This window comes from Tursiops truncatus, chromosome 13, assembly GCF_011762595.2.
Source record: "Tursiops truncatus isolate mTurTru1 chromosome 13, mTurTru1.mat.Y, whole genome shotgun sequence".
NCBI classification, from domain to species: domain Eukaryota; kingdom Metazoa; phylum Chordata; class Mammalia; order Artiodactyla; family Delphinidae; genus Tursiops; species Tursiops truncatus.
The window spans coordinates 14,768,076-14,781,727 of NC_047046.1; the positions used below are offsets into that span (position 1 = coordinate 14,768,076).

Here is a 13,652-nt window from a genome sequence, read left to right on the forward strand (position 1 = left end):
CCAGCCTAGTGAACAGGACAGGAGGCGGGGGCAGCAGCCCAGCAGGTGCCCCTCGTCTCAGGGCCCTAATCCTGGCTCCAGCCGGGTGGTCAGGGAAGCCGCAAGGTCTTCTGGGCGAGCAGAGCCCACAGTCCTAGCTGTTCTTCGCTGTGTTTGGGTCATCTCCTCCCATCCAAGGGGAGAAATCTAGATGAGGTTTAAGAATTAGTGCTTTAAGAATGTGGATCTCATAGTCGAAACCTCGGAACACGTGTTTTCAGCACAAGGTGTTAAAGTGAACGGAAGGATTCAACGCCCTTTCAAGGAGGGTGTGGGCAGAACTAGAGAACAAATGGATCTTGAATTTAAAAAAAAAATTAAAATTAATAAATAATAAATAACAATAAAAAGGAAGGAAGCACTGACACATGCTACAATGTGGTTGAACCTTGAAGACAGAATACTCAGTGAAAGAAGCCAGACACAGAAGGCCACACAGTATATGATCCCATTTATATGAAACGTCCAGATAGAAGAATTCATAAAGACAGAAAGCAGATTGGTCGTTGCCAGGGGCTGGAGGGAGGGGGGAGAAGGAGAAGTGATTGTTGTTGGGTCGGGGGTTTCTTTGTGGGATGATGAAAATGTTCTAAAGCTGATACTCTGTAAATGGGTGAATTGTATGCCTTGTGAATTATATCTCAATAAAGTTACTTTTTTTTTTTTTTGGCTGCACTGTGCAGTATGGTATGCAGTTCCCGACCAAGGATGGAACCCATATGCCCCCTGCATTGGAAGCACGGGAAGTCCCAGTAAAGTTACTTTTTTTTTAAATGCCCAGACGGTATATCAAAAATGATATATATTTTGTCTTTTCCTCTCTTTTTGGTTCTTATAGGATTGATTTTCTTAATTTGGTGTTTTTCAAATCACAGCCGTGATCCATTCTTGTTGAAATTAATGGACCAATACATAGAAGTCAAAAGAAAGAATTAATCACCTTGTTTCCACCACTTGCAGCTTCCCACCGCCCAGTCAGGGTGCTGTTCCACTGGAATGGAGCTTAATCCCCCGTGTGGAGGCAGCATCAAAAGCCTAAATCTGGGACTTCTGACTGTGACCAGGCTGGGCCAGATGCCCTCCCTGACCCCCACCTCCAACCCCTCCATCAGCCTTGTATCCATGAAGGACTCAGAATAAAACTGAAACTCACAGCTCTCACCTTGTGCGGTTTTATTTCAGTTGACTCATTTCATCCCTGCCTCCTGGGTGACCTTGGGCAGTTTTACTTCACCTCTGAGCCTGTTTCCTTACCTGTGAGGTGGGATTCAAAATGCCCACTCCCCTAGCTGTCTGAGGGTTAAGTGAAAACCCACATAGGAAACACTTGACATGGAATCAGGCACAAGCAGATACTCGGGCAAAGTGAGCGCCAGCTGTATACACTCAGATGCACACCAGGAGGCTGTGGCTACACGTGAGCTTCCTGATGCTCACATCCCTTCAGCTCCGCCACCCTGGATCCCCAACACACAGCTGTGGATGTCCCACTAGGAACGGGGGCTCGGGATTGTAAGGAACGGCACCAAAAAATGGAGGAGAGCTTAAGCAAGCTTTATTTGGGAACGCTCCCGGGCGAGGTTCACTGCTCCGAGAGAAAGGGGCCAGAGAAGTCGCGCCCCGGTGTGGGCGCGAACAAAATTTATAGGGGTGGACGCAGGGGAGGTGCTTGCTGTGTGAAGCAGCCCTTTTTTGGTAATCTCTCGGGTGTTGTGGCAATGTCAGGTGTCGGTTGCATCGGTCTCAGAGCCCTTGGTTCCGCCCCTCGGGGAGTGGGAAGATCAGGGCCGAGTGGTGTGGCAATGTCAGGTGTCGGTTGCATCAGCCACTTTGGTGGGGGTTCCGTCTGGCTCCCTGGGCCCTTCCCCGGACCTGCTGGCCTTACAGGGATGGCCTGTGGATAGTCAGAGGGGGACAGCTTGTCGCATGGAGGGGGATGGCTGTGTGGTCTGTCTGTGCCCTCTCTGCCCTCTGTCTCATCGATATTCTTTTCCTGGCCAGTTGGACAAGAAAGCTTTGTTGAAGGGGCCAGGGAGAAAGCCGACTCTGTGTGTGTGTGTGTGTGTGTGTGTGTGTGTGTGCGTGCGCGCACCACCCCTGTGGGGATGCAGACCCCTGCAGACAGCCAGCGACAGATCCGAGGCTTGGCATGGGGCAGGGAGGCAAGACCTTCCACTTCTGTGATGATGAAGATGATGGTGAGGATGATGGTGATGGCTGCCAGCACTTACTGAACACTCACACTCAATTCCATACATACATATGTTATCATGTCATCTAATCCTAGGAGGGAGGTACCATTATCATTCCCATTTTACAGATGAGCAAACAGAGCCCCCAGGAGCCAAAGTGACTTGCCTAGGGCCACGCAGCTAGTAAAGGGCAGAGCCTGGATTTGAACCCTGACCCTCCTGGGTCTTACCCATAAGGCTATCTGCCCCTTTAGGACAAAGGGGTCATAAAGGATGACAGGGGACAGCAATTTTAAAAACTGTGTTTAGATTGCAGTTTTGGGAGTCAGACTGCTGCGTTCAAGTGCCAGCTCATCCCTCTTACTGTGTGCCTCAGTTTCCCTTTCTGTAAGACGGGGATGATAATAGTATCCACTTTCTCCACTGTTTGTTTCTTGGGTGTCTACTAAGTGCCAAGCACGCGCTAGCGACTTTAAGTGCATTATCGCACACCCTCCTCCAGCAGCCTCCTAAAATCCCTAGGGAAGTAGGTATTTGTCCTCATTTGCAAGTGAGGTTGTGGATGGGGAAGGGGAGGTGGCTAGCGGGACTGGGAAAAAGACAGAAGCAGCTGCCAGAGAGAGGCGCCGCTAGCTGCTGGTTCCCCTCCTGGAAGCCCCCGGCCTTGGGCCAGGGGGCGGGGCCTGGAGGGGGTGTGGCCTGTCCTGGGGCCCCATTGGCTGCCCGGAGGCGCCTGGGGGGATAAAGCCCGGACCCGTTAGCCCCGGGACGATTCTGAAGACACTCTCTACCTGTTCTGCACTTCATCTGTCCGTGGGCCGTCTACCCATCTAGACCATCTCCAATCTATCCCTCCCTTGCTCGCACGCTTTGTGCAGCCGCCAGCTCATCGCCTTTGCCCGGTAAGCGGCCCCATCCATCCTCAGCTCCATCCCTGCGACTGGAGTGCCTGCGGCCAGCCTGGGTTTTCCCAGGGGAAGAGGGGGAGGTAGAGTCAGCTGAGCATAAAAACCCATGCTTTGAAGCCAGACTGTCTGGGTGCACTGCCAGCTCCGTGCCTCAGTTTCCTCATCTGTAAAGTGGGGGTAATAATAACAGAACCTTCCTCTTAAGGTTGTTGTGAGGGTGAAATGAGATAGTGCACTTAAAGTGTTCCGTCCATGTATAATAATAGTTCATTTTTACTGAGCTCGTACTGTGAGTCACGTGAGACTGTAACTTCTGACTGCCAGGTGACAGGTAGGCAGACAGCAGCTTCCCGCGCCCCCTCCCTCCTCTGCACCTGGCTCAGCCTCCTTTTTTGAAGTCTTAGCAGGTGGGAATGGCTGCCCAGTGCAGTTTACAGACGCCCCCTTTCCACAGGGCACTGTGCTGGAGGGACCCTGCCCCCTCACCTGCGGGCATCCGATGGCACAGTGGGAGACGGGTTGGGGGCAGGTGTTCCGAATCCACCTGAAAGGGGTGGGTGCCTCCCCCACCCCCACCAGGAGGGCTCCCTGAGGCCAGGACTTGGCTACCTGCATAAGACCTGCATAAGACCTTAAGGTCCAGTCAACCAGAACAAGAATGCCATTGTTTGAGGAATAACCTCCAGGAACTAAAAGTTAATTCAAACAGATGTGGGGATGCCCCTGGTTTGGAGTGCCTCCTGTTTCTGACTTTTATTCAGCAGATCTAGGGGAGAGGTGGTGTGTGTTTGGGCCCCCCCCCAGGCCCTGAATGTCAGTTAATTCAGAAAGACATGGGAGGCCCATATTTGGGGGGTGCTAAGGCTGCTGGGGTGGTCAGAACGCCATCCCCCACTTTTCTTCCAAGCCAGGCATATCTGGACCATTCCAGGAGGGGGGATGCCTGGGCCAGGAGTACCCAGGTCCAGGGGCTGGACCAGTGGAGTCACTGGAAATGTAGTGGGGGGATGGGAGGGGGTAGCCACCCTTGCCTGGCCTTCTGGGGTGGGGGGGAGGGGAGGAGCAAATAGGCTGTTCAACCACCCGCTGATCAATTCTGGCTCCGATCAAGCTGGGGAGAATCAGTTTCCCCTGTGACTCAGCAGGAGAGGCAGGATGGAAAGGGGGCGTGGTCAGAATCTGGGCCACCTTAGTTTCTCAGTCACCCAGAATCCGTGCAGACAGGAGACCCTGAGCCACACCCATGTGTCCTGGAGAGAGCCTGGCTCTGGGCCTAGGCTGCCTGGTTCAAATCCTGTCTTCCCCACTTAGGAATTCTCTGGCAGTCCAGTGGTTAGGATTCCACGCTTTCACAGCCAAAGGCACAGGTTCATTCCCTGGTTGGGGAACTAAGATCCCACAAGCCACGCGGCATGGCCAAAAAGAAAAAGAAAAAGTCCTGCCTCCCCTACTCCCTAGTTGTGTGACCTTGGGCAAGTCAATACTCCAGCCTCTATTGCTGTGACAAACTGCCCCAAGGTGAGTGACTGAAAACAGCAGCAGACCATTCTTTACCTGTCATGACTCTGGGGCTTGACTGGACTCAGCTAGGCAGTTCCCACTTGGGTCTCACCTGGGGGCTGCAGTGTGATGACGGTAGCTGGGCTAGAGTCATCCCTAAGTCAGACCCCACGTCTGGCCATCAGCTGGAATCTCAGCTGGAACTGTCGGGCGGGACACCTACCTGTGGCCTCCGCGTGCGGCCTGGGCTTGCGCCCATCATGGCATCTGGGTTAGGACAGGGAGCTTACCAGCCAGGTGGAAGCTGGGTCACCTTACGTGGACCAGCCTTGAGAGCCACACTGGGCTAGAGCCACACACTAGAAATCAGGACTTTCTTTTCCTTCGGAGAAGCCACAGTTAAATATTCACCAGCACCTCACTGCTTGGACGTCACATAGCGTCACTTCCACTGCAGCCACAGCGCCCCTCCCACCTCCGACCCAGTTCAAGAGGAGGAAGCATAGACCCCACCCCACCTCCCATCTAGAAAAGTGTCAATGTCGCATCATAAGAGGTACATGTGGTCAACCTGAAAAACAGAGTCAGAGTCCGTTTCCTCACCAGAACTGGAGAATAAAGACACCTCCTAGGACTGTTAAAAGGATTAAGTGAGTTAATATCTGTAAAGCTTAAGACAGTGTCTGGCACATGGTAATCACTTTAGAAGTGATTATTAAATAATATAATAATTATTATAAAAAATAACAATAGGGCTTCCCTGATGGCGCAGTGGTTAAGAATCCACATGCCAATGCAGGGGACACGGGTTCGATCCCTGGTCTGGGAAGATCCGACATGCTGCGGAGCAGCTAAGCCCTTGCGCCACAACTACTGAGCTTGCGCTCTAGAGCCTGCGAGCCACAGCTACTGAAGCCCACGTGCCCTAGAGCCCGTGCTCCACAAGAGAAGCCACTACAATGAGAAGCCCCGCGCGCCACAATGAAGAGTAGCCCTGGCTCCCCGCAACTAGAAAAAGCCCACACGCAGCAACGAAGACCCAATGCAGCCATAAATAAATAAATAAATAATTTTTAAAATAAAATAAAATAAAAATGCATATTTAAATAAGTAATATATATGCACATGGCAAAACATTCAAATTGTACATAAGGGGATGCCGAGTGCCAGTTCTCCTCAGAGGTCCCCACCCTGACTGGTTTCTTGTGTGTTTGCTAAGATGTCCTGTGCACACAGGAGCAAGTGGATTGTGTGTGTGTGCGTGTGTCCCTGCACAGACTAGATCTGATGTCCCGCCCCTGCTTCAGCCACTTAGCCATCCTGTGGCTCACTCTGCATCAGCACCTGCAAATCTATTTCCACCTCATGCTCTTCAAAAGTTACAAAGTCTGGATGTTCTTTCTTTCTTTCTTTTTTTTTTTTCTTTTTCACCGCGCCATGCAGCTTGTGGAATCTTAGTTCCCTGACCAGGGATCGAACCCACGCCCTCGACAATGAGAGCGAGGAGTACTAACCCCTGGACTGCCAGGGAATTCCCTGGATGTTATTTCTGATGTTCGTAGCTTCCCAGCATAGCGTATGTGTGTCTTGGGGTGGGCAAGGTGGGGGGGCAGATGACCCTTATGCCCATTTTACAGATGAGGCAGCTGAGGCTGAAGGGAGATTCCTTGTCCCATGTCAAGTAGGTGGCCGAGTTGAGATTTGAGCTCAGGTCTCCAGGTTGCTATAATCTGGGCCTTGTCCTTGGCCTCCTGGGAAGTTAGGGACAAGGTCCCTCCCAGCCACACTGCCTACTGAATGGCAGCAGCTGCCACCAGGGCCAGCTCCCCTGACCCTCTGGGTTTCCTTCCTTTCTCCCAGCAATGATGTCAGGCGAACCCCTGCACGTGAAGACCCCCGTCCGCGACAGCATGACCCTGTCCAAAGTGGCTGGTACCACCGTCTATCTCAAGATAGACAGTGCCCAGCCCTCCGGCTCCTTCAAAATCCGGGGCATCGGACACCTCTGCAAGACGGTACAGCACGGGCTCTGCATCATCCGGGAGAGTGCAGCAGGTCCTCTTTCTGGACAGGCCAGGGCCGGTGCCGTGTGAAATCCTAGGAGCTACAGGCTAGGCCCTGCAACTTCCCCGCAAGGCCTGAGCACCCACCATTAACGCCTCCTCTGGTTCAGGGGTGCCAGTGCAGAGGGTCCCCTTGTGGACTGATCCCAGAGCCATCAGTGGCCTGACTCTCCCTCACCCTTCCCTGAGCCAGTCTCTTTGGGGAGGGAAGATGTACGGCCTGATCCCCTCCCTCTTTGTCTCTACAGTGGGCTGAGCGAGGCTGCGAACACTTTGTCTGTTCCTCGGGTAAGTGGCCTGCATGCCTCCTCCTGTCCTCTGCTGTGTGTCCTGGGGCCAGGGGCTCCACCTCTCTGGGCCCTGCAAACATCTGCAGAAGCCCCAATTTAGAATTCCAGCTGGAGGCCAGCAGTCACCCAGGGAGGGTTCAGAGCCTAGAGGTCAGGGAGTCCCACTAACACTTTCTACCCCCCACCCCTGGCACCACCCCGGCAGCAGGCAACGCAGGCATGGCAGCTGCCTACGCGGCCAGGAAGCTGGGCATTCCCGCCACGATCGTCGTGCCCAGCACCACGCCCGCCCTCACCATCCAGCGGCTCAAGAATGAGGGCGCCATGGTCAAGGTGGTGGGTGAGGTGAGTGCCAACCTGGGGCAGGGGCCACGGAGGGCACCTGGTAGCAGGGCCAGGTCCCCCAGCCCCTCACCCCTCCCGCCTCCTCTGTGATCTTGCAGACATTGGATGAGGCTGTCAAGGTGGCCAAGGCCCTGACGAAAAACAACTCAGGCTGGATCTACGTCCCTCCCTTCGATGACCCCCTCATCTGGTACGTGGAGCCCAGGGTCACCCGGGGTGGGCAGTGACCACCCCACCACCCCACCGAGTAGACACCTGCCATGATGCACACCATCACACACAGCGGTGTACACGTGTGTGCACATCACCATGTAGAAGCACACACACAGGCACGGCAGCTGGTGCCCACACACACGTGCACCAATGCCCATTCTCCTTGACCGTGAGCGAACACATGCGCTCAGATACACAGGTGTGTGCGATCGGGTCCCCCAGAATCAGACCCCGAGACAAAGATTTCGGGGAAAGCAGTTGACTTGGGAGGTGACTCATTAGAGGAGTGAGGAGGGAAGCCAATAAAAAGCACTGATGGGCCAGTGACCACTGTGGGCAGCTGGCGCTCAGTTCCTCGGGGGCCCCTGGAAGCCAGTGTGGAACATGAACCAGACTTACCACACCTGCAGAAGATGATGCTGGGGCGTCTGTGCATCGACTCCCGTAATTCTTAATTCCCATAGTTGGTTGAGGGCTGCTCTCAGGGGGTTTCGTCTCCTGGCACCGCCAGCTGCCACAGTCATAGTGCTCCAGTGGTCAGAGAAAGCCCTCAGGTAGAGATGCAGTTTCTGCCAGCTGGAAATCGGGGCGGAGTCGGGGACGAGGTGACCAGCCCCGAGGCCCATTAGCCGCCTGGGATGAGGGCAAATACAGAGGGTAAGTGGCATCTTCAGGGCTGCCTGGGGTCTCCAGGAAGCCCAGCCCTGACCTGCCACCCCCCTCCTCCAGGGAAGGCCACTCTTCTATCGTGAAGGAGCTGAAGGAGACGATGAGCGCAAAGCCGGGGGCCATCGTGCTGGCGGTGGGGGGTGGAGGGCTGTTGTGCGGAGTGGCCCAGGGGCTGGTGGAGGTGGGCTGGGGGGACGTGCCCATCATCACCATGGAGACCATCGGAGCCAGCAGCTTCCACGCTTCCACCAAGGCCGGCAAACTTGTCACCCTGCCCCAGATCACCAGGTAAGTAGGCAGGGGTGCTGCCACTATGTTTCGTGAGCATTGGGGAGCTCTCCCCTCGGTGCTGTCTGTGAGGCAGATCCCGATGCCAGTCCCATTTTATAGGTGAAGAAACTGAGGCTTTGGTCACTTGCCCAGAGTCACACAGCCAGTGAGTGGTACGGCTGGGACCAAACCCAAGTCTGTGTGACTCTGCACCAACATCACACTTCCTTGCATGAAAAGTCTAAGATTAATCATTTATTGGGTTCCTCTGTGGCAGGGTTTTACGCACGTCACTAATTTACCAACCATTTACTGAGCCCCTAATATGTGCAAGACACTGGCTGATCCTGGGGAGACAGTGGTGAATAAACACAGCTCCTGCTCCCAAGGAGTTCTTATCCCAGCCCCAAACTTTTGACAGATGGTGTTTGATTAGGATTAGGTTTGGCCACATTATACAGGAGCCCAAAATAACAATGGCTTAAACAAAATTGAACTTTATTTCCTCTCATATATAAAAATAATCTGGAGGTAGGCAGTCCAGGGGCAACTCCATGAAGCCAGGTGCCCGGGATCCTTGAGTTTGTTCTCCATAATCCTTATCATGTAGACTTATGGCCCAAAATAGCTGCTTAAGTGCCAGCTATCACACCCATACTCCATCTAGCAGGAAGAAGTCAGGGCAGAAGCTATGCCCCCTCCCTTTAAAGACACGATACTTCCATTTACCTCTCATTGGCCAGAAGGTAGTCACATGGTCTGCCTCCCTCCTCTCTCCTATGTCTTCCCCCGCTTCTCCATCCTTGCCTCTCCCAGTGTTGCCAAAGCCCTGGGCGTGACCACTGTGACAGCACAGGCTATGAAGGTGTTTCAGGAACACCCCATTTTCTCTGAAGTTGTCTCGGACCAGGAGGCTGTGGCCGCTGTTGAGAAGTTTGTGGGTATGTGCCAAGTCCTTTCAAGACCCGACCTGCTGATTCAGGACCTAAGTGGCCGTCCACTGGGCGTGCCAAGGGATCCCATTCACAGTTCTGTCTCCCGTCCCTCCCTGGAATTTCCCATTAATGGAAGTTAATGCAATGCGGTGGTAAAAATAGAAAGACCAGAGGGACAAATGAAGAAGTAAGTCTGATAACATAACAGCAAGGAAAAATAACGAAGTATTTAAAATGTTGGCTCTGAGTTTCCTGGTAGCCAGGGTAACAAAGGAAACTATGGGCCTCAGTGTTGGATTCAGAGGTGGGTCTGTAACTAAGCTGGACTCTTACCGGGTTCATCCTGGGACAGGGATGACAAACACACACACACACACACACACACACACACACACACACACACACACACACACACACACACACACACACACACACACACACTTAAGCTGCCACTTAATTCTCCTATACTCACAGTTAGTTTGGCTAATCAACCCTGGCATTCTTGCTCAGATGATTCCTCAGAATCCTCAACACGGTGCTCAGGAAATTACAATCATCTTTTCAGTGTTAGCACTGATGATGAAACTCAGCCCTGGCTCAGACCTTGGAAGTTCAGTGTAGGGTAATGATGGCAGGTGGGGTTGGTCCTGGACCAGAGTCTGTGCCCAGGGCTGAGAGCTGAGTGGCTTATGCTTTACCAGTGGCCCGACTGTTCCCTTGCACCCTGCGGAACTCTGGCTCCACCCTCACCATCCCCCTCCTCTGGCAGATGAGGAGAAGATCCTGGTGGAGCCCGCCTGTGGGGCAGCCCTGGCCGCCATCTACAGCAACGTGGTTCAGAAGCTGCAAGGAGAGGGGAAGCTCTGTACCCCACTGTCCTCCCTCGTGGTCATCGTTTGTGGGGGCAGCAACATTAGCCTGGCCCAGCTGCCGGAGCTCAAGAAACAGCTGGGCATGAAGAGCGGGCTGCCCCAGTGAGGACGCCTCCCCTACCCGGGAGACCCCTGGAAGGGCTGGAGTTTTATCCAGTGACTTGTGAAATATTATTCTCGTGTCTGTTGGGAGCCTGTGGCCCGGGCCAGCCGGTAACCTCATTCTCATGAGAACACTGTGCAGAAGGCCCGGAAGGGAAGCAGCTAGCAAGGCTGTGAACTGCACTCTTCGGTATCTGTGTGACTGCTCTGTGGTTTCTCCCCGCCCCCCGCTCTTATCCACCCCTGCTAGGGTGACAACTGCCCACATGGGATAGACCAGGTACCCAGAGAGGGTGGGCAGGAGGGACAGGAACCACAGCAGCGGGGCCTCCTCAAGATGAGATGTCCTCTGATGCAGACGCCCCAGCATCATCTTCTGCGGCTGTGGTAACTTCTCCCTGGGAAGGTGGACAGGGCCACAGTCCAGGGTGGAAGAACCATCTTGTCTCTCCTCCCAGAAAGCCCAAAGTCCATCCTTACTCACTTTTCTAATGTGCAAACTTTCATTGAAGAAGAAAAGCATTATTTATTAAAATGAAGCTCCTTTGAGTTTTTCCAACATGGCTGTCTTCCTCCCTCCCTCCCTCCCACCCCACTGTGCCTGCTGTCACCCCCAGCTCTCAACACTGAGCACCATTACATCCTCCACCCCACCCCCACCCCTGGGAACCCCGGGCTCCCACGTGGAGGCCAGGATCCCAACTCCCGCTGGGCTTGTGTGCCGGGAGGGGGCATCCCTGCATGGCAGGGAGCAGGTGAGGGGGAGCTGTGCTGAACACGAGGGGTTTGGGATGGGATGCGGGCCTCCAGTGGAGGCAGAAGAGTCCAACCTCATTCTGTTCAGAAGTCCTTCCTGATAACAGAGTGATTTTATCACAGAACCACTGGGAGCGGAGTAGTGAGCCCCCCATTCGTGGGGGTTTGTAAACTGACACTGAACACCCATGTCTGGTCAACGTCAAGCAAACCCTCTCAAACACAAACTCTCTCTTCCAAGGACAGCACATTACTGAAGCCAGCCTATAAACGGACAGAAGAGGAACTGCCGGGGCTGCCTGGAGGTCCTGAAGGGAGTCCCACATAGCCACTCAGGAACACCCCTGTACTACCTATAGCAGCCTCTGGGACACTAGTGGATCCCCAAGTTCAAAGTGAAGTTTGAGAACCAACCTAACCCTTTGGGATACCACACAGACCCACATGGGCTTGCAGTCCTCCACCCGCCTTGACAAAGAGCAGGTGCTGTGAAATTTCAAGGAAAACCCATCCCAGCGACAGGCCTACCTGCCGATTTGCAGCCAGGAGGGACAGCACATGTACTTTAAAAACCCAGGAGAGAGGACAGCAGGAAAGGGCAGGCAGGGATGGGAAATCATCAGCCCCAGGAGCCTCCAGCTTCCACTGTCCCGCCTGAATCAGGTACAAAACCCCCAAAGAAGGGAGGCAGACATCTCTGCCCACTAAAGGAGGAGCCGCTGTGGGCCAGGGTCGACCAGCTGGCCAGACCCTTGTCCTGCAGGGGAGGGCAGAAGTCACAGATGAGCCTGCGGCTGCCATCTTGAAGCTGAGGATTGTGGGAAACCCCCAGGGCAACGGTGCTGAGGGAAACTGCCTTTCAGGCTGCCCCTGCAAAGGTGGGTTCTGCCTTTACTGGATCAGCTGAAGCTCAAGGGGGGGCCATCTGCATGGCCCCGCATCCTCTGTTCAGTCACCTTAGCTTCACGCCTACCCTTAACTCCTGAAAAGCCGCAAGAGGGACCAGAGTCGTTCTAGGGAATAGACAAGAGTTGCCCCTTCCTAGAGAGTGGCCCTGTTTGAGTTCCGCCAGCCTGAGCCACTGACTGTATCTGCCAAGTGGGCCTCATAAAAGCCTCAGCCTCAGGAGTGGCTGGGAAGATCCAGTGGCCGGCGCACGGTGGTGGGGGGTGGTGACCTTTGTCCTGCTGGGGCCTGCGCCATCACAAGGAGGTGGGGAGGGAGAGCTGTGTCCCGTGGGAGAGTCTGCAGACCTGGGCCCCCGTCCTAGTTCCGAAGGGCCCAAGACTTGAGATTTCAGGCACGTCACTTCCCTTCTCCAAGTCTGCATCCTCACCTTTTAACCACATGTGAACATCCCGGCCTACCCCGCCTAACAGGGCTGTTGTGAGCTCAAGAGACCTGGGAAAGACAACACTCTTAAGGGAGCTGGGAAATGTACCGGCAGAAAAGTTACTTTTTAGAACCACAAGTTGTCAATTCCCAGATAACAAGAATTGTAAAGCTATGGTGAGAAACAGCAAACTTCCCTGGCGGTCCAGTGGTTAGGGCTCCGTGCTTCCACTGCAGGGGGCACAGGTTAGATCCCTGGTCAGGGAACGAAGATCCCACAAGCCACACAGCGAGGCCAAAAAAAAAAAAAGAAATAGCAAACCCATCCCCGGCCCTCAACTGCACTTTACTTTCTCCAGAGCACTTACCAGCATCTTACACGCTGTATGTCTATTTTCACTATCTACCTCCCCAATGTAAATGTCACAAGAGCAGGGATTTTTTTTTTGGGGGGGGGATACCTGTTGTTGTGAGGTATCTCCAGGACCTTATAACAGTGCCTGGAATGTTCTAAGCATTCTATAAATTCTCGCTAATGAATGAACGTTGCGTGTGTGAGGCCCCGTGTGGGCTACGTCACAGCCACCTTTGCAGCAAATCCTCACCCTCCTCCCACCAAACGTGCACACACACGCGTGGGAAAATGCTGCTCACGTGGTTATATCTATTTTACAGATGAGGTAACCGAGGCTCAGAGAGATTAAGTCCCATAACTAGTAGGAGGTGGAGACAGGATTCGAACCCAGGCCTCGGACTCCCGGGTTGTGTGCTTTCCTCTCCCGAAGCACATCGCATTGTGCGAGTCTCCACTGTAGGCTTTGGGTAAGATCAGGTGGGGAGGGACTCTGTGTTGTGTTGATCTGTCCCCGCCCCACCAGTAGGATTTGGGAAGGTCTTGGTGGTTAAGAGAGCCCTAGAACAGGACCCAGAACAAAGTAGGTGTTCAATAAACACATGGATAGACGGATGGTGGGATAGATATGGATGGATGGATGAATGGGTAGATGGGTCAGTATCTGGATGACGGATGGACGGATGGAAGATTGGAAAATGGAAGGATAGATGGATGGATGACTGCAGATGGACAAGGGGTGGGTGGGTTGGCAGGTGAATGAAGGTATAGATGGACAGACAGAAGGATGGACAGGAGGATGCATAGGTGAATG

At 53.8% G+C, this 13,652-nt stretch overlaps 1 protein-coding gene across 1 annotated transcript; it reads left to right on the top strand.

Moving 5' to 3' along the window:
- Positions 1-6,501: 6,501 nt before the first annotated feature.
- On the top strand, positions 6,502-10,415 carry SDS (serine dehydratase). The gene is made up of 7 exons (XM_033836966.2): positions 6,502-6,654; positions 6,951-6,990; positions 7,198-7,337; positions 7,436-7,527; positions 8,280-8,507; positions 9,306-9,430; positions 10,194-10,415. The coding sequence occupies exons 1-7, from the start codon at positions 6,502-6,504 to the stop codon at positions 10,400-10,402; spliced, it is 987 nt and encodes a 328-aa protein (XP_033692857.1). The 3' UTR covers positions 10,403-10,415.
- The last annotated feature ends 3,237 nt before the right edge of the window (positions 10,416-13,652 follow it).